This window comes from Cariama cristata, unplaced genomic scaffold (genome assembly GCF_000690535.1).
Source record: "Cariama cristata isolate BGI_N322 unplaced genomic scaffold, ASM69053v1 scaffold28153, whole genome shotgun sequence".
Taxonomy (NCBI): domain Eukaryota; kingdom Metazoa; phylum Chordata; class Aves; order Cariamiformes; family Cariamidae; genus Cariama; species Cariama cristata.
This window is the reverse complement of record NW_009609398.1, coordinates 25,254-46,421: the sequence shown is the minus strand read 5'-3', so window position 1 is coordinate 46,421 and position 21,168 is coordinate 25,254. Positions and strand designations below refer to the sequence as shown.

At 40.6% G+C, this 21,168-nt stretch overlaps 1 protein-coding gene across 1 annotated transcript in view; it reads right to left on the bottom strand.

Annotated features, from left to right (window-relative positions):
* Nucleotides 1–5,083: 5,083 nt before the first annotated feature.
* The window catches only part of MYOM1 (myomesin 1), a 40,065-nt gene continuing 23,980 nt past the window's right edge, over nucleotides 5,084–21,168 (bottom strand). The window contains exons 16-27 of the mRNA XM_009697534.1: nucleotides 20,394–20,538; nucleotides 19,703–19,762; nucleotides 19,378–19,445; nucleotides 18,687–18,800; nucleotides 17,933–18,020; nucleotides 17,132–17,170; nucleotides 16,933–17,038; nucleotides 15,021–15,184; nucleotides 13,578–13,614; nucleotides 13,245–13,267; nucleotides 11,550–11,605; nucleotides 5,084–6,072 (exon numbers count right to left, since the gene is read on the bottom strand). Coding sequence (XP_009695836.1) covers nucleotides 5,779–6,072; nucleotides 11,550–11,605; nucleotides 13,245–13,267; nucleotides 13,578–13,614; nucleotides 15,021–15,184; nucleotides 16,933–17,038; nucleotides 17,132–17,170; nucleotides 17,933–18,020; nucleotides 18,687–18,800; nucleotides 19,378–19,445; nucleotides 19,703–19,762; nucleotides 20,394–20,538 — 1,194 coding nt within the window. The 3' untranslated portion in view covers nucleotides 5,084–5,778. The remainder of the gene's footprint in view (nucleotides 6,073–11,549; nucleotides 11,606–13,244; nucleotides 13,268–13,577; nucleotides 13,615–15,020; nucleotides 15,185–16,932; nucleotides 17,039–17,131; nucleotides 17,171–17,932; nucleotides 18,021–18,686; nucleotides 18,801–19,377; nucleotides 19,446–19,702; nucleotides 19,763–20,393; nucleotides 20,539–21,168) is intronic.

Below are 21,168 nucleotides of genomic sequence, written 5' to 3'. Positions count from 1 at the left end.
TTTAAAAGAGTTGACTAGAACCCTGTTGGAATTTTACTGGAAGGAAATGAGTTTCTTTCCATCAGTGATATCAGTGTCTCGGGTGTTACACATTTCCATGCTATTGAGATTCTTTGTTTTCCTATGCTAACAATTCTATAAGGATGGATCAGAAACTGTTATTTGTACTGTTTTCAGTAATTTCTCATAGATCTAATACCCTTGAAATATCAGTGGAGGCCAGTAATCTTTCATCAATAATCCATCTGGAAAAAGCCAATATAATACGTTTGAGCCTTCTAAGAATTGATATCAATAAAAATATTTTCCTAGTAATTAAAATATCTTATTTTTATTTCTTGTATTTAATAATTTCTGGTCACTTAAAAGTTGAACTCAGCTTGCATATTCACAAAATAAATTCTGACCTTTATTTTTATTGGTTTGTTTTTCAGCTTGAACTCTGCTTCTTCCAAAGTATCTAAGCATCCACAAATGAGTCATATTTTCTTATATCCTCAGTAGACAGACATGGGAATGAGCACAGTAATGATTTAAAGCAGAGATTCTTCACTTGTATGAACCATGAAGCTACACTCTCTTAGAAGAAACCATTGGGTCTGATCCTACTGAGGGCAAGGAGGAGAGTGGGTTTAGCAGGTCTTGGAAGCAGAAATACGATTGCTGTAGCAAGAAGGGTGGAGAGAAATGACCATGTGAGGCAGGTGATGCTTTATGAGTTAATGCTATATCTATAGTACCTTGTCAAGGCCATAGGGGAATTAATGAAGTGGAGAGGACTGAAAAGCAGTCATGGGAATCTCGGTGATAAGAAATGGCCAGATGTTGTCCTGATCCACCTGATGAAACAGCTTTGCATGGAAGAAACTTTGGATCAAAAGAAAACCTACTTGTGGCCCCCCTGCATCCATAGGAAATGGTTCTGTTTCTGGAGATCTTCTCCTGTGGCCAAAATTTGTCATGGTGAAAAGTACAGCCCACATGGTGTTAAGAGGGCTGTATGTACGGTTTCCTTGAGAAAGTCAGCAGGGTCTGCCTCAAGCTGTGCTGGCCTACAAGTATCAATTAACAGATCCACATAGCTGATATCAACATTCTTTTACAGAGTAGTAAATATGGCAGTTCTGGACAGGATTCGCTCTAATAAACTTTGCTTATCACGGACATTTTTTAGTAATTAAAATCACCTTGTCAGTACCTGGATCATTAAGGTGTTTAGAAATTACTGCGGTGCAACTGATCTGGTACTGAGACATACGTGCCCATCTACTATGCGTTTAAAGTTATGAACTATTGCAGATGTTATAAAAAAACCACTAATAAACTTTTGTGTTAAAATATTATGGCTAGTCTACCACTTGTGAAACCTCAGCTTGAACTTACTATCCAGATCATAAGAAGATCCCATTCTTCATTCAAGAACAATGGGGTTTACTCAAGGCTGTTTTTTCCAGTGGTTTCTTTCCCTGCCTATCCAAGCTTTCTGTGGGCTGAGGAACCATTTCTGCTGCCTTTCCATCAGTCTTCTTTGCTGCTCGCTGGTTGCTTTTTGTATCTTTTTCTGTTTCCACAGGGGGGATTTCATTTGGATCAGGTGTCTCTTCTGTAGCAATAATTTCTTCTACGTGTGGCTTAATAAAATCTGATTTAGGAGAAGTAATAAAATTTCCCTTATATTTACTACGCTCAGCAACACAGAGGTACGTAGAGTAAGATTTTGCTTTCACATTGGTTATGACCGTATCATGTTCTTTTCCTCTTCCCATACCCGTATAAAAAGATCTAGTATCACAAAAAAATTACTACTTTTTACAGAGCAAAAAGCAAGCCCAGGTCTTTATAGACTCTAGTTAAAAAAATTAAGGAGTAGAACCTGCAGAACATTTACAGATGTAAGTAAGTTTCTCACATGAGTTATTTCATTTACAGGACTGTTCAGAAATGTCTAGGTTACCCACACCAGTAAGGCAAGACAGGACAAAAATGCAGTTAAATATTTGTTCTTGCCTTAGGAGCAGAAAGGGGAGGGGAATAACAGTGTAAAATGTTCTGTCAGCAATGATATAACATGTATACACCCTGTATACGAAGGAAAAATACTTTGGCAAAAATATGTAAAACAGATGTTCTGATAATGTTGGAATTTAAGCCTTATTTGGAGCTAAAATGCTTTACGTGAGGGAGTTGTAATTGTGAAGAATAAATCAATGTCCAAGTAGCAATTATATAGTAAGAGTCTAAAAGAACAGTAAAAATCTGTAATACACAAGAATGCTGGGTCACCAGAGAGCTTTTCATTTTCCACCCTTTCTCTAAATCGGACAAAAAACGGTCACTTTTAATTCCAACTTTACCATTCAATACTAAGAGAGAATAGTTGATTAGTCTTAGATAGCGGCTACGCAATCAGGGTTTTCTAAAACACTTTGACATTTAGGGCCTCTTAATTAGCAAGGCCTTTTTATTTTTTTGTTAAGTGTCAAAGGTCTTGCTTCTGCAATGAGTGTCCCTTTGGAAAATAACACCATCTGTGTATATATACGTGCTTAAGAGGTCTTTCCTCTGTGTTCAGAAATTTGAAAGTATTTATTATGGCTTAAAAAACTTCTGTCGGCCAGGTGAGCCGAGGGGAGAACTGGCAGCCCAGTGGAAAGGTGATTTAAAAGTGTTGGTGTAAATCTCTTTCACTGAGGTTTAACCTGGCAATTCATACTTTGCATTTGTTGGTTAAAAGCATACATATTGTAAACACGATTGTTTGGCACCTGAGAAATACTGATTGGCACAGACTATTAACTGCATAATGTTTAACAATTTTTTCGTTGGAGTAGAAGACCATAAAGGTGAAAGTGCTCTTACCTTTCTTTTCCCCTTCCTTCTGTTTGCTTGCAGTTGTTGTTTTCTTCTTTTTAGATACAGTTATAGTATTTTGATCATGTCCTTGGACTGTGTTAGTCTGTCCTGACACAGAAATCACAATCACCTGAAGCAAAGCAAGAACAAAAAGTGCACAAGCGAGAAATGTGGATGCGTCACAAATTCAGTTTGAAACCACCATAACTGAATCCCTGGCAACAATACATTTAGAAGCAGCTATTACTCAAACTTTCAGGGACACATACATCTTTCGAAGCAAAGAGAAGTAGAATCCAGCCTGTTATCTGGGAGATGGCCCACTTGTATTCCCTCACAGTTCTGACAACAGGAGAGAGGCAGGAGGACCAATTTTTGAAGATAAAGTAGTAGAAATAAACTGCTGCCAAAATGCAGTCATTATTAAAAATGCACTAATGCTAAGTAATAAACATCAGTTATCGGGTATTGCAAAGAGCAAATCGTATTCTTGTTTGCATTCTGGAGGATGGAAGAGACATGACACTGTTGGTTTTAAAGTGTATGTCCCGGGACCAAGAAGGAGTGACCTGCTCATCATCCTTGGATTGACTTCATTGTCATACTACACAAAATTATCAAATAATTTTACAGTAGTTCTTTAAACTCAGAAAGCTTGATGTATCTCACATTGCAGATATTCTCATAATTATATTTTGAATTTTAAAAATTAAGCTGTCTTACTTTGTCTGATACGCAGCTGTTGTGGCTAAATACTCTGAACTTTTTTTAATAACGGATACTGAATCATTAATGTATGTAATTACACACTTAAACCTTAAAATTGCAATAATGTCATCAAGTTTGATACTTGAGTTCTAACTACTTTAGGAGATAAGGCTGTGTGAACACATACACTGTTTATGTGAAATGCTGAAAGCACATTAGTTTTACATAATTTCATGTTAAAAATCCCTGTGATGTGAAATCTATTCTGGAATAAAAAAGATTTATACCAGATAAACTTAACATGTTGGTACTACTCATGCATAAAGTTAAACACATGCTAACATTTTTTGGTAGGTCATAAATCTGATCTAAATCTGGATTTATTGGGTTTTTAATGATTAAGATTATAATCATTAGCCCTTTACAGAAACTGATTTTTTAAAAAAAATTAAAAATTGCAAAAATTGCCACTTTCACCATTGGTAACTGTGTTGAATCTATTGTTACCCGAGCCATTAAGAATTCCCTCGTGCTTCCACTTTGCCTTTAAGGTTAGGGGACGGTAACCTCAGATGGCAAGGGTTTAAGTGAGCATTAACTGTACAGCACTTGCTAGTGGCATCCTCACAGAAATGCCAATACTGCAGCAAAATGAGTGCCTGGGAAGCAGCACTATTTCTGCTGTCACAGTAGCTAAAAACGACCAGAGAAAGTATGTGAAAGGTGCACACAGATCATGCTTATACTGAAAATATATACGTTAGTTCTTTAGATTGCGATGTGAAGAATTGTGCTGCTGTGAGACTAGTGATGAAAAGAATTATTAATATGGCACATTGCTCTCCTAATTAGCAACTAGGCTGATACCCGCTTCTGATCATATATATGTCTAGATGATATGTATTGTATCACATGTAAGTATCTTATATACGTCCAGCTGGATGAACATATATATACATTCTGTTGCTCTTCCTCAGCTAATAATAATCAGTGGCATTGTAAAATAGCTGATATGGAGTTTTCAATCTCTATAAGCATGTTCAAAGAGATGGACAAATGTTTTTTGTCTGAAACATTTTTATCTGAAAAAATCCACATTTTTTTCTATGTTCCAGTGAAGATTCTTTTTGTAGCTTTAGAAGATGATGACAAAATATGTTATTTCTGATCTCTAGCGTTAAGTCTGGATGAAATTAACTGAGGTTGCAGTCTAACAAAATACTTACCTAACACCCTTAAATCAAAATTCATGAGCAGGTCCATTGAATCACATGAGACTACTCCTGTGCCTGAACTTGCAAAAAAACCTTGTTGAGATGTGAAGTAATGAAAGTCTGGACAGCAAGGTGTGAAGAGATGCCCTCGTGGGTTTTGTCGTGAACAGTAAAGTGAAGAGTAACAGGGATCTAAAGGGAAGCTAGAGGTAATTACAGTGGTGAAAGCATTAAGACACTAAAATATTGTGCACAACTACCAGAGCTGTGACTAGTAAAACAGGACACAGTGAAACAAGCTTGTGATGGAAGGAAAGAAGTGATTTCAGTTTATTTGTGAACACAGAGGAGAGTTCATACATTTTTGGAGACACACACACGCATTAGTATTCTGGCCTCCTAAGCCTGATTTTCATTTATGTTACAGTACTTTTACCCCAATTGGGCAGATTAAACAATGTTTATGGATGCAAATGACACCCATATTAAGGCCTCTCTAAGTTAACACAGCAATACAAAGGGGCCTTAATGTAGACAAAAACCAGCACTAATTTCTCCATGATTTAATTCTCTAACACATTCCATCTATGCTACTTTACCAAAGTTGGAACAAATCTAAACTGCTGCTCAAAAACGCCTCAATCATTTTTTATCTTTCCATCTACCTCATCAGTTGCTTCCACTGAAACGATTCTTTACCCTTTCCATTTTTGTTGAGGGTCAAACGCTCCAGGAAGAGTGTCAAACGGCGGACCTGTGTTTACAGCTAGCATGCATTTGGCCTGGCTGAAGATGCTACAGCTAGGTTCTGTGAAGTTAGCAGTAAGAAAATATTTAGGCAAGGCCCTGTTTTCCCTGGCACAATTAAGTCTATTAGAAGCCAAAGTGAAGTGAATGGAAAAATCCAAGGCTGCCTGCTACAGCAGAAAGCCGTTTACACACACAGATTATGTCAGCCTGTCATCCAAAATCTCCCCCATACTTCTGTTTTCTAGTCTTAAATTCACGCTTTCGTTTTCTTATCTTCTTTCTTTTTCTCTTGATCGGACTGTCTCTCTTCCTCAGGTATGAACACACTTACAGTGACATCGCTGGTCTCCGTGCCGTACTTGTTCTTCACCACAATGCTGTATTTTCCAGAGTCGAGTGTGGACACAGTAGAAATGGTAAAGCTGACATTTTTTCCAGATTCAAATTTCAGGGTGCAGTTAGCATCTGATACAAATGGTTTTTCGTTCTTCAGCCATGAGACCTCTGGGGCAGGATCTCCCCAGACAGTGCAAGAAAGGTTAAGTGCCTACAGAAAAAGTACAGAAGTACATAAGTAAGAGTCAGTAAATACTTGCTGTGTTTTTTGATGCCTGACTCTCCAAATGTTCCAACTCCCCATTTAGCTTCCTACTTTTAGTAAATGAATGCATATCATCATCAGTAATCAATAATTTTTGTCAGTCTTCAGTATCATACAGGAAAATAAGGAACTCACTCCATTAAAACCTTTCAATATTTTATGGACCTTCTTCTCTACCCTCATACTCATTAGTAGGGCTTTCTCCACACATATTGTTTAATATAAAATCAGCTATTATCTGCATTTGTGTGTTAGACCTGAAGTGAGAATTTGAGGAACCATCAGATGGATTTGTTCATGTTAAGCTCACTGTATGTTTACCCCAGAAGTAAAGAAAGTGTGCCTGCCTTTTTAAATAACTAAGAACAAAGTGTCCCTGGAATATTTTGTTTCATTTAGGATCTTTTTTAACTATGCCCTGACAGCTCTTCCAACAGATTTGAATTGTTTTACACCCTCCTGTAAAACTATTTTTAACTTAAACCAATACAGGCTTTACCCTTTCTTTGGTGTTCATGTATTTCCCTTTGATGTTAGTAATGTTCCTAAGGGCTGAATGATGATCCGAGGGCTGGAGCCCCTCTGCTGTGAGGACAGGCTGAGAGTTGGGGTTGTTCAGCCTGGAGAAGAGAAGGCTCCGGGCAGACCTTAGAGCAGCCTTCCAGTGCCTAAAGGGGCCGACAGGAAAGGTGGGGAGGGACTTTGTACAAGGGCAGGGAGTGACAGGACAAGGGGCAATGGCTTTAAACTGGAAGAGGGAAGATTTAGATTGGATAGAAGAATGAAATTCTTCCCGGTGAGGGTGGTGAGACAGTGGCAGAGGTTGCCCAGAGACATGGTGGATGCCCCATTCCTGGAAGTGTTTAAGGCCAGGTTGGATGGGGCTGTGAACTAAGTGATCTTTGAAGATCCCTTCCAACCAAACCATTCTATGGATTCAGTCCCATCAGACTGAAGGAAGTATCTTCATTGTCAGAGTGTCAGTTGTTGGAGAGATCACTGGTAGTTGAGTACTTTCAAGGCTGGCAGGTCTATTGTACACACAATGTTCAGGCCTCCTTTTTTTTGTTGTCAGCTGAGAAATTAATGTTTGGGAGATAGCGATGCATATAAATGATCCCCTCCTCTGGTCACAGTGCCATGGGAATCTTCTCAAAAGAGTTTGCAAGAGTGAGTGTCACATAGAGTCAAATGTGAAAAATGTTCACATGAAACTTCGTGGACCCTAGGTCTTTCTCTGGACCTTTATTTAGGAAGGAATCATTTACATCTAAGTATTAAATAGTACATTGGTCTGAATTTAAAATGTTATTCAAAGCGGAATCTAACTTTTTCTCAGTTGGAAACTGAAGAACCTTTACTGCAGAGCAAATGGTCTTCAGTGGTTCATTAGGAATGGACTAAGTGATACATAAGGAATAGACAAGCTTCCACTTGACTGGAATCAAGCTTCTCTTCCATTTTCTTTTTAAGGATCTTGATAAAAAAAAACATCAAAAATAGAGACAACTGAAGAGCACTTACATTGTTGGCCCTATAGGCTGTCACGATAAAAATCTTCTGTGAGAAATCTACTTAACAGGCTACCTTCCATTCCCCTCTCTGTTTCCTATCTGGTAGTGTGATAGTGGAAGATGGGACAGAGGAAAGACACCCAGAAGGTTGTTGAAATGAGCAGATAGAAGAAATGGATACCTCTATAAAAATGAAAGATTTTTGTACCTCTGAGAACAAAACAAAAATCAAGTAAATCCCACATCCCTAAGGACCAAAATGAGGACAAAAGGGAGAAACAAGTTTTTCTTCCATCAACAACACATAATTCTTAGTACCAAAGGAAAGGCAGATTCCAAGTGAGAGGTGGTTACGGCATGGTGGAAACGGCCTCTATCTGATTTCCTGCAGCACCTACCGCTGGTGGCCGTGTGGGGCTGTTGACTGCCTTCTCTCATAGCCCACTGGCGTGAGGCTGAATGTGGTTTTGATTGCCATATCAGTCCATCTTTTTGAAAAACAAGGGGAAAACAAGAGGTTTTACATTTCCCCTCTTCCTTATCATTCTCGATACAGACATACCCTCAGCCTCAGCCAGGCATTGCACGTGGGTCCCTTCAGGTTCTTGGTATTTCTTTATTGTCTTCTGAGTCTCTAGCAAGCAAGAGATCAGCACCGAGTGGCCCCAAGATGCTAATGAGCTGATGTCCATATCCAGACAGCTCTATTAGTGGCATCATTCAAACCTTGGGTGTTTGAAGTCGTGTCAGTACGCCTCAATTCAAAGAGATTCAAGCAGCAGTGATGACTCTTTTCTTCTTCTAAATCATTCCTTAAAATAGCTACATTTTCCTTAACCTTTCATCACTAGCTCCTGTTTGACATCAGTGCTCCTCTTGATGTTCCCAACTCCTATTATTTATTTTCCAGCTGCTAATGTGCAGAGCTGTACCTTACCATTCACTGTGTAGATAGTGAGATCTTTGGTTTTCTGGAAGGTAAATCCATAATTATGGAGCCTTAGCCAAGGAGAAGTGATTGCCCACTGTGACCGCACCTCTCTCTTTCAGATTTCCTGTTCTTTGGGCAGGAGACTGTCTTTGCTTATGTGTATCTTTATTACTCACTGAAACCCCTGCTTATAATGCTGTATTCAACCTGAAATCCTTATCCTAGTAAAAAAAAGTGTGTCCTTTAGTCCCGGGGGGAAAAGGCACTGTTCCCCTTCAAGATAATCCCCCTTTTCCAGCAGTTGTCTGGCTCTGATGATTGTCTGGGGCAAGGGGGTGGGGAAAAGGACTGGAAACCTGTCCAGATGTTGTGGTTAGTGAGTGGAATCTATCAGGAAATCTGATCTGTCTGAAAAACACTGGGTGAGTAAACCCCATCCCTTTGAGCTGGAGCTCAGTATTTCAGAGCTCCACACAGAAGTTCCCCTAACAAGTCTGGACCTGGGGCATTGAGGCATGTGCACTTGGAGCAGCCAGCAGTGGCATGTCCAGACCCTTTGTGCCCCCCACTACCTTTTCTGCTTTTCACTGCAGATTATCATGAGTAGGGCAGTACAGGTGGCAGAGGGATATATGTCATTGTATTTCAAGTATTGCCATTCCTCTTGCATATTAGCATAAACTCCCATTCATGGGGGGCTTGGGCTAAGATGCCAGTGAGTGAACTGAAGCAGCGCAATCAGGGGAACCTGCTCCCTTCTTGCAGCCCACCGGTGAGGGCACCTACCCCTGGCAGAAGGGCAGAATGGGGAGCTGGTGGGCAGAAGGACATAACAAGTTGGTTCTAGGTCTAAAAGTGACTGTCTGTCAGAATCCTAAGCCTCTCCTCTTAAAAATACCCCCCTCCCCTTAGTCACTTGGAGGCCTTCAGTAGAACAGCCACTTAGGTTAATTTGGCTGGCTGTACACAAAAGTTATGCTAGTATTCTCTGTCAGGTCAAATCCCTCCCTAATATGAACTGACATTTAGCCTTTTCCAATTATATCACACTGCTGAAGAGCATTTATGTCTATCAGTGGAAGCCTCTTAGGCCATCTGGAATGCTGTTTGATTAACAGTGGGTAAACACTGGTTCGTTCATTCTCACACATATCCTTCAGCTCACATGTAAAAGGCTAATAAATAGCATCACAGTCACAGTGTTAAGTTTAAGTTTGAGATATGCATATGCTTGGAAGTTCAATCTAGGGATATCAATCTGTTCATGTAACTCTGTGGTTATGGCTGCACTGGTATTCAGAATCAAAGCCTGCAACTGCCAGTCCTCTGCTACCTCATTTACTGTTTTTCAAAATGCTCGGTGATTGTGCAATTTGCATGAATTACACAACAGAGAACTGCATTCCCCTCTCTCCAGCATATATGCAAACAATAGACAGATGAGCCAACACCACCCAAACAAGCCCTCTTTTCCCTGATCACTCTCTGTCCTACTCTGTTTCTCAAAACGATCACCTACTGAATCCAGAAACATAAGGTCAAGGATATTTGTCTTGAGTTCTGGGAGTTTTTCAGTCACTTACTCAAACATTACAAATGTCCTTGCTGTCAAGGACAATGTGTGTCTGGGTAAGATTTTGCAACTCATTTTTTACAAACTCCCTTTTTGTAAACACTACACATTTTGCTTTAGTGAGCTCATACTCAACTTCATATCAATTCTCTTTTGGCAGAAAGCTTAAAATTGGTAATAACCACCCAAATTTATCCCCTGCCAAAGCAGTATGAGAATCTTGTCTCCAAGCACAAGCACTATTAGCTGAGAATCTGCAAATTCATTCTGCTGTTTCTTTGTGTCTTCTACCTGCAGTTACAATGCTCACGAGTGCTTCTGACTTCTACAGCACTTCCCAAAATGCTCAATCCTTTAAAGAAAGGTTTAATCAAATGTTATTTCATTTTGTAATGCCAACATACTTAACTTTCCCAGAACTGCTGCAGTTTACTATCTGTTGGCTATGCCATATCTCGCATTGTTAAGTGATTCAGACCAAGATTTTACATTCTTAACATTTCTGCTCAGCTTATAATCAAATACTTTTAACCCAGCTGACTTACTGCCAGAAGTATCAGGAAGCTGCCTGACTGTAGTTGTCACGTTACAGGTTTTCAGTGACATCCACGTGCCCTATTGCAATGTTGGCACGCACTGTGAAGAGGAACTGGTGGTGGCAGAGCAGCGGGAAGTGCAGAGCAGGCACTTCTTGGTCTCAGTACCTCAAGCAGCAACTTGTAGAAGCAGCGTTCTGGGAAAAGGTTGCAAGATTGGGAACTGACTTTCTGGGTCATCTGTTCTGTGCTCAAGCATCGGTGTAGCCGTGTTCCTCTGCAAGTGCTTTACAATAATCTTTCGGCTAAACTCTGCTAATATAATCCAGTGTAACACCAGTGACTTCTTTTGACTTTGCTCTCCTTTACCCTGAAGAAATAGAGAAAACTTTTTCCTTTTGTCTGGACGAGAATTGAGTTGTTATGGTTTACTACTTTTATGCCACTTAAAAGCCAGCCTTGGCAGGTGTGACTGTCTTGCCACATTGCAAGGAAGTTAACTGCAAAAGACATAGAATGACTAGCTGTCTTGTAAAAAAGGAATTAAACTTCCCTGATACCCTCTTACCAAAAAATCTAACTGTGAAACCTGTGCATGAATTTTTAAAGAGCTGGTTATATAAGGAGTTTTAGTCTCAACTCACATTGTCATCTCACTTTTATCTAATGCTTAAGAAAAGGCACTGCCCTGAATACATAAATCCATCTGTGCAAGACCGTTGAGTTATGTACAGGAGGCAGGGGATGAATAAATAATGTAGCAGATTTTAAAGATGGCATCTTAAAAAAAATAGGTGAATATTTTCCCATCACTGAAAAGCATTCAAACTGTTGGGCTGTTGTGTAAAGCTCCAGTTAATTTACTGTACCTTGCCCTCCTGGATGGTGACAACATCGGGCAAACCTCCAAGAACCCGTGCACGATCTGGAAATAAATAAGCATAATTTCCTTTAGTGTCTCAAAATCAACTGTGTCCCAGATTCTGTTTCCCTCTAGTTCTTTCCTTTTCTCTTATTTATGTACAACTTGTGTCTCACGTCTGCGCTAGCAGAGAACTATTCAGCATTCTTAGCACACCATTTGGACTTTAAAAACCGTTGAATTCACAGCAAAAGATGTGTTAATAGCTGGTGTCAATCACTTACTGAGGGGAATTAAAGTACATGTGCTGTGTCCTGCAGATTTTGCCATCAATTCAGTATTACTTCTGAGTGCATAACAAAAAACAAACTGAATTTTTGACATCTGGTGCTCTACATTTTTAGTGTCGTAAACTAAAAACATTGGGTTTCCAAAAGGAAATGAATGACACCTAATGAAGTGGTGGAGATTAGGTTTTAATCTAAATACAAAGACAGACTTCAGTTTCAGTGACAACAGTGAATTTCCACTGCTTTGTATGTATCTGGGTGTAAATGAGATCGATACCTGATCCAGTTTTAAGCTCAGAGTCCCATAGGAATCGCACGCAAATACAAATAAGCTGATCACATGCAGCCTTTGGTGCACTTAGTCTGGAATATGGATTTTGTTCATTATACGTCTTGGTGGAGCCTGGCAGAGGAAGGAAGTGACTACAGAATGTTCCCCTCTGATGTGTTCTGTCCAAGACGTGCTCTGGAGCACAGAGATAACAACCTTATGAGACCAGGAACAGGACTGTGTTGTGTCAATTAACGTGCCAGCTGCTTACGAGTGGTCCAGGGTTAGAAATGAAATGCCCAGGGCAGGGCTGTTACCGGTCTCTTTGCGCTGTCTCAGCTGGGACATGTAGGGATCACTGTACAGATCCAAGCCCCACTCTATTTGGAGTATATGTTCAGGAGGAGTTAGCGCAGACCTCTCTACACATTTTTCTCCAATAACTTTTCAAATGTCAGTTTTGCCCTCATTGTTATACAGGTCTGAAAGTCATCTGCAGTGGGAGAATTTTTTGATGTGTTACATTTTTTTCCATGCATTTCTCTCTAAATAGGGAGACTATTGAGCTTAATAATTCAAGTCGAATTCTAATGACTTATTCCCTAAGTAATTAATACATACTTTGTTTTAGTTGCTACGTTGGAATTGACACACAGGCAAAAGTATGAGGAGATTCAAGGATCTGTCTTTAAGCCATGCAAAAGCTACAGTTGCTTTCTTACCCCTTTCTGTATGTAATACAGAGTCATTTGACATTTGAGATAGTTAAAAACTAGCCAAGTGATCTCCTCCATCTTTGAAAACAAAGTGACTTTTGTGCAGAGAACGTGCATGAGAGATCTCAGCAATAAAGCTAATTTTTAGAGAAGGCTAACTGGTGATGAAAACAGGAGCTTAGATGGGAAAAATCAACATTGCCCATAACTATAATGTGGTTAGCTGCAATGTGCACCAAAGTTAAATCGCTAAAAGGTCACTCTCCTTGCTTTTCCTTGGGGTAAGGACAAACTCATTTTAGGATGAGCACATGCACATACACATGTATACATGCCCTCTCTTTCCCAACACACAACCTTCGTGCAGAGGAAGAAAACCTTCATAACCAGTTTATTGCAACCATTGTCAAAGAAGGCCTACTTACTTTTCTCTGCAATCGCAGCTTGCCTGGAGTTGAAAGAAACAAAAAGAAAGTCCAATTTCAGTTAGGGTTTACTTAGAGTGATGGAAAAATAGCTTATCTTTTTAACTGCCTTTAATCCGTTAAGGAAAACCTCTCTCATCGTTTGGCAATACTGCTTTTTCTTCGTTACCTGACTGTTATATAAGAGTTACACCAAAGAAGTCACATGCAAAACTCCTACGGGCTTCTGTAGGACTAGGATTTGTTTCATAGGATATAGTTAGCTCCAGCACAAAACAAACAAATACTGCTATTATTTTATGACTGCCATACCATAGATGGTATAATACTTACTTTAATCTCTGGAACTCAGCAAAGGCTTGATCAAATGCTTTGTAAAGAGAAAAGTTGATTTTAAAGATGGGTTCAGAGACAAATCATCACAAGTTTAAATTAAAAATGTAAAAAGAAATTTTAAATGTCGCTATCATTAAAGAACTATTAATGGATGGATGCATGTATACTGTATAAACCCTAAAATGCTGAATGGTTCAACTAATAAAGGCAGCTCTTATATATACATATGAATGCATAAACACACTTTTTTTTTCTTCTAAAAGTCAGGCTTTAAGACAAAGAGAGAGCGGAGAGCAATAGGCTGAAATAATTTCACAAAACAGAGGAAGAAACCCACAATACACCGCCAAAATGATAGCTTATGGCAGTGGTCTCCCAAATTTTTTTGGTCATACACCCCTATCAAAAATTTTTTTGAGCACACACCCTCAATATATCTATATTTATTTATAAATTATGTAGATGTACTACTGAAGTTCTCATATTTTCTTCCCACACCCCAGCAGATCATCTTGCACACACCCCACTTTGGAGACCACTGGCTTATGGAATACAAGAGATCTGTTTTTTTCCAAGTGCTTTTCACATCTGCTCTGAAGCATCACACTGGTGGCCATTAACAAACCAAACAGCAAACTGTTGTCTCCTTTGTACATTCAGGCTAAGCTACCACCATGTGGGAGGTCAGCCTCTCCCGCTGTGAAAGGCAAGAAACGTCTTTTCTCAGAAAGCGGAGACAGAGTATAGAAGGAGCAACATGGAGATGATTATAAGGTTATTGCCCTTACACAGAGCTTGCAGGCCCAAAGTGAAGCTTTAGGGATGGGAATGGCTGGGGATGGGAACTCAGCAGTTGGGAAGGAGTTAATCTGTTTCCTAGGATCTGAGAGGTCTCTCGGAGTAAAAGCTTTCAACAGTCAATCCAAATAATTTTAGCTGTTCCCCTAACAGTCCTTGATTGTGCTGTTGAAAGGTCTTGATATCTCTGAAGAATAAGGAGCCCTATTATATCCATCAAAGAAATACAGCAGGCAAGTACCAGAACAAACTTGTCCCTCACTTCCTCCTCCAAATATTACTTGGAAGGGAGAGATACAGAAGGCATTCAGTGCTACAACTTGTATTTAAAACTGCCAATCAATGCCAGCAACACAAGGGGTTTTGTAAGATAGCTCAGAAACTGGGTTGACGTCTCAGTCGGCAAACTGTAAGCGGGTATTTGGAACAGGAAAAAGCCGTTCATCACTTACGACCCGAGAGCACAGGTTGGGGAAAGCAAATTGCCCTGCCCTCACAAGCACTGCCGGGCTGCTGGGTGCACACTCAGAGCCCACGGCCCAGAGGGTGACAGCTCTGGAGCAAGACCCGGCTGTAGATGCCCCTACCCTAGCACAGTGTGATGCCCACGTACAGATGACGTTAGCAGAGGGAATGGCCTACCTTGTCCAGAAAGATCCACTGTCTTTTTGTGTCCTGTTTTTCCATCAAAGAGTTCCATTGTGTATTTGCCTTTGTCCTGTGGAGTCGGCTCATTGATCTGCAACCAGATCTGCTCCCCAGTGATACCAGTCTTCACTCGGTCTGTAAACCTAATCTGGGTATCGCTGAACAATACAAAACAGTGTTACCCTTTCGTTTTACTGGAGTATAAATGGGATTTGCTCATGTTGAGTCACTGAGTACATCTGCAGTTACTAAGCGACTTCCAAGGTGCTCTGGTATGCCACCATATTTTGAAATTTTTGAAGTCAAATTCTTGCTAAAGCTGTGGGCCAGCTGGGCAGAATTGGTATGACAGTCTTCCTTGTTCAAGGTCTAGCTCTCCTTAAAGCTTACAGAAAGATTACGCATCTTTGTGACATGAGCCATAGAAAAGTTACACAAATTTACAAGCTAGATCTCTGAAGGATAATCCATGCATCCTCAAATGTTTACGTTCTCTTTTTAGCATAGGTTTATTTCTGCTTGGGCAAAACAAAACTCTACAGGGCTGTACCTACAAAAACCCCACACTTCTGTCACAAGTTGGAATGTTTTCTGATGCTCTGTTGTGCTTTGGCGTTTACAATTAAACATACTTTGACATAACTATGTCTTCTTCCACAAAAAAAATATCAATTTTGCAGCTTCCTAGCTAAGCAGTTAATTGCCCTGGATGAGGCAAAAGATATTAATTAAATAAGCTACTCATTTTCTTTTTATCTTTAAAACTGGTAACTTCAAATATACTGGAGGGACAAAGAACATTTTTTCTATACTGATTTGATGTGCTTCAAGATGAAACTAGTTTATAAAAATTAAACAGAGAAAAGAGAGAAAGAGATTTAAGGGGGGGGGGGAACCCATAATATTCATATTCACTTACAGTTTGGAAATACTTAGGAATCCTGGTAATACCAGGTCAAAATGGGTGCAAAGAAACAGGAAAACCTCAGGCTGCTTTCATTTCTCTGCCAGGGCTGCTGGTTAGCATCAGTGTTAATAATTACAGCCAGACTGCTACAGCCCATCCTGGGTATTCTGTGCCTCATTTACATGAGTTTTATTGAGAGATCAGTAATTCAGATTCCATCCTAAAGACTAACTACTACCATGTCCACAGCAAGTGAAACAGCAAGAATAGTAATAATAGATTTGAAGCAATCTTAAGTTTGCTTCCCTGGGTTTTTGAGTGCAGTGCTGTTTGTGCTGGCTGAGAATTCAAAGCTCTCATGGATTTGGATATGCAACTCCCATTAATTTTATGGGGAGCTGGGCATTCAAATTCTTTTTAAAAACCTCAGTTCTTCTGTCTGTCTTGGTTAGGTTCGTAGTGCTCACAGGAGGGGCTGTCTGGATTTTACTGCCCCGGGCATACACTGGAACTTGCTTTACCTCCTAAACATGAAGCCATGCGTTAAGAGGATGTGCCCCCTTGTCCCAGTTCCCGTGAATTGTGGCTTCTAGAGAAGCAGACCTCCAGGCTCGGTATCTCTGAACCCATGGTTCTCTCTTTTAAAGCTTGTTGGTCTCTCAGGTTATATTTACATCGCTCCTTAAAACTGATTCAGGGAAATATGCAGCTTCCATCCAGGAGGTGGGAAGCTCTCTGAAGCAACACGGCCCTGAGAGCACCCCGTGGCATGGGACTGTCTGTTTCACCAGGGAAATGACAGGAGGGCCCTGCATCACCAACACCTGACTCTTGCACTGGTTTCATGTGGATATAATTCACTGAAACTAACTCATGTGAGAGAAGGACTCGTGAGAGATAAGAAGAAACCCGAGCCTCATCTCTCTCATACATCCAGGTTCCTTCTGAGTCTATAAAACCAAAATTGCACTGACTTTTGCAAAGCTTTCGCGTACTTACTTGTGCACCCAGCCTACTCTCAGATCTTCCACATAATAAGTAACATAGGAGTACAGTCTGATACCCTCAGCTGTGCTCTGGATTTTCAGGTCTGTCGCAGATAAAGCTGAAAGAAGAGCACATGGTTTTGTGCGGCCGTGCAGCCATTCATTGAGTGTCACAATGAGTCATTCATTCGAAAAGAGAATTAAGTGCTTACCAATCCTTCTGCATACTTCATTCATCAGATCTGCAAAAGCTGTGGAAATAAAATCCAGAGACTAAGACTCTGTGTTTGCAGCTCAAGCACAGTCAATAACAGGACAAGTACTGGCTCTAAAATATTCTCCCCAGTAGGTTTGAAAAAGAAATCAGACCTACCTTATAAAGCATATTAGAAATCCAAGTAATGCAGAAATACAGCCTGTTATTCCATGATTTCCAGACTTATTTTAACTGCAGCCCTGACGAATAGTGCTGCAGCTGAACAAAACTGTATCTCTTTTTTTTTTTTTTTTTTTGTAAATGCCACTATTTGGTTGGAATGCTAACCCATCTGTATACATTCTAATGGATAGGGTTTTTCTCTACTTGCTTGGAAACATAAGTGAAATTTTAAAAATACAGTAATCACAATGAATGGAAAGGCCCCTAAATAAATGAATGGCAAAACATAATAAAAATGTGAAATCTTTTAAAATCATCTAGTTCTATGATTTCTTTCTATACTTGTAGGCTTACAGTACTGATGGCACCCTGAGGAAACCTGTTATCATTTTGCTTAGTGTTAGTCATCACATTCTCCCCAAATTATACAGAATCCAGATGCAATAAGCTGTATTCAAACATTATTTGAACTGAAAAATTTCAGTTTTTCTAACGAGATGATCTTGTATATGGGAGGAACAAAGCCACAGGAGGGTGACACATGCAGTTTCCTGCATTACCCCGAAGCCGCTTGCTGGCGAGCAGCCAGGCCGTCAGCTGGTGTGGCTGACAGCGTGCAGAAAGTGGCTCTGACCTGTGTCTTTCAGCTTCAGCTCACTGGAGTCCTTCCCTCTGTCGTCCTTCAGTATGACTTCGTACGTGCCTGCATCTTTCTTAGAAAACTGCAATATGGTAACAGTAAAACCAGTTTTCAGAACAGTTACTATAGAAAAATGTAGATTTTGCTCCTGAAACCAGCTGATGTCCCGTCCCCAGGGAGGTGCCCGATGCCTGGGGCTGGGGCTGCCCTGGTGCCCCCTGGCTGCCCCGCTCCTGGCTGGGACAATGGGATGGGCCTTGGTTGGGGGGGTCTACAGCCGTGGGGGAGCCCCTGGGGGCCCTGACACTTCTCCCCTTCCTCAGCCAAAGAACCGAGAACAAAGAGATGAAGTGGTGACTGCAGGTGACCCCCCCAAGTCTGCAGCAAGGCTGGGTACGGGCCAGACCTCTCTGGTGACTCCGAGAGGGTGGTCCTCCCACAGCCTGAGCGACAAGCGCTTTCCGAATGCCGTCTGAAACATAAATATGGTTTCATTCTGTTGCTAAACTGGCGTGCAAAGGAAGAGACAAGCTTCTTATCTCTTCTGTCATCATTTCCTGAAAATCTGAACAAGCAGTTATAGATAGACGTTTGCTTTAGCTAAAACACAGACGCCTTTTGAGTTTTTCCATTTTTAAAACCCACTTCCTTTTTTGATTGTTCTACTGAAATATCAGATTAGATCATATCATTCACCTGGATTCATACCACTAACTTCAGTTGAGGGCTAACGAGGACAGTCACTCACCTCTGATATCAGCAGAGTGCACACGCCATCTTTAAAGTCATGTTCTTCATCTACCATTATCTCCCTGTCATCTTTGTACCACACAATGTGTGTTTCCTTCTTAATATTAGCCACCTAAGATGGATGAAAACCACATCGTAATTATTCTCTTCATTTGAGCAGGGGAACTTAGTGTCACATGGGTTAGCCTGTTTGAGTCTCTCGTAAAAGAACAGCAAGCTTCACAACTTAATTGCAGCGAGTTATTGCAGGCCTCTGTTTTAAAATGAGGGATGCAAGAAGGAAAATAGCAGGGATGAAAAGAGAGAGAAAAGGACTGCCAACAGCTTCAAGGAGCCCAGGGAACCAGTGGATCCTGCCCAGGGGATTTCTGCACAGATAAACCAGCCAAAAATGAGAAAGTCCCAGGATTTACAAAGATTTGTCATTCCTATTCAGGTGTGCCTTTTCCTGGGTAGGTGGCTGACAGACCTGAAGAAAAAAGTTCAAGCTATTTTCCAAGGTGTTTTGTTACAGGCAACAAGCAGTCGCCCCAGCGTGATTAGCCTTCAGAGGCTCGGTCGCTATCCAATATGCAGTTGGGAGTACAAAAGCAAAGGGCATGTCCTTAGTCCCTTCCCACCCTCACCGTCAAAGTAGTGGTAGGTCAAAGTGCTTTGAACATTGTACTCAATGCTCTCCTTGCCCTTACCTTACATTTCAACATCACGTTACAGTCATCGGTAACTTCCCATCCCAGTTTATCCACAAAATGAGGACCTGTTTAAAATGACAGATACATTAAGGGTCACATCAATGATATTCATGATACAAAAGCAAAGACAAATAAATGTGGTTTTCTTGACAAGAATACCGTTATATTTTAATGTGGTTTTATTTTTCCTATTTCTCCTTCAGAAGGTAAGCAGCCACATCCCAGAACAAAACCCATCTATTTCAAATTAACATATATAAATATAAACAAACTCTTCACAGACTAACACATATGTGATTCTTATAAATATCCATATTATCACCTTGTTTCCTGTGCCACTCTTTTCTCTGGAAATCTGCTTCATCCTGCAGCTTCTTGAATACTAGGAATTAAAACCAGCAAGAAATACAAGGTTAAACACCGTGTGCCATTTGTACGATACTGAATGTCACTGTAACAGTCAGGTGCAGCTCTGTCCCTTCGCAGTCAATGAGAATCCTGCCATAGGGTCAGGTTTTCACTGAACATTTCCAAGTGTCAGAAGCTGATTAGGGCTAACCCAACTTTCCTAGCTGCTTGTAGTCATCAGGAATTTAATGTGTCACGTTTGATGAAGTGCAATCCCCAATCACACAGCTACGTTGCACTCTGGGTAGGAAGGCAAACGAATGGCAGCAGAGTCAGCAAGCTGCTGGAGCTCGAAGAGGCACAGCTACTTGTTCCCGGCCAAATGGGCTTTTTACGTGGGAAATTTTCATTCCATCCATAGAAAAGCAAACCATGACAGGCCATCACATTTTACATTTCTGTAACGATTCCCCTTCCTCCCGGCACTTTAAAAATTTCAGTTGACATATATGCCCTGTCCTATATGAGGTGGGCAGGCACTGTGACATGAAGAACCACTGGAGCTTCTGTTGGTGTTGGAAACAGTAGAAAGTGAAGATGACAACTGAGGTAACCTCAGTATAATTTTCCAGCCTACTGCGTAATATAGATTGCCGTTAGCTTACCATCACCAATGAGGACAAGGCTGGATTGATTGGTTGCTTTTCCATCCTGCAGTTGGAAAGTGTAAGTCCCTTCATCCTTGTCCTCAAGTTTATCCATAATCATTTCAACAAGGCCGGTCTTCTGGTCCACCTTCATTTTATATTTCTTCAGGAATAGAAAGTAAAGCAACAATTAATGGATATCAGAGTCAGAAAATATTTGTCAAATATTATATGGTATCTTTACGTGAAATTCTGTTTTCTTTATTCAGATTCCCACTATCTTTAGCTCCAGCCCTAAACATATAACCAAATAAATAGGAAATCTGTTAAAGGTGAAGCCTATTAACTGATGCTATACAAGCATGTGACATGCCTGTTGTATGGTGAGTACTGTCTTCTTTTTCATTAGAAAGGTTTGGATTTGCATCTCTTCAGAATAACAGTTTCTTTGACGATGATTGTATTTTTATAAGGTTTTGTGCAGAATGCTCCATCCTTGCCTTCCACCCAGTATCAGTGTTACAACAAAAGCATGCCATGCCATGTCTTTGGGATTAACAAGTTCTGCTGCTGGAAACAACCACTTGGGAATTTTCCCTTGCTGTAATAAATTCCTCCAAACAGCAAAGAGAGGTGAGGGCTGAGCACAAGGGTATGCTAGGGCCGTAGATGAAGGAGATCGGATGAATCTGGGCTACTGCCATGACTCCTTGAAGACCACAGTAGCTGCTTACCTGGGACTACCTTATTGCCGGGACTGCTGTGGTCCCCACTAGTTAAGAGAACACGCGGG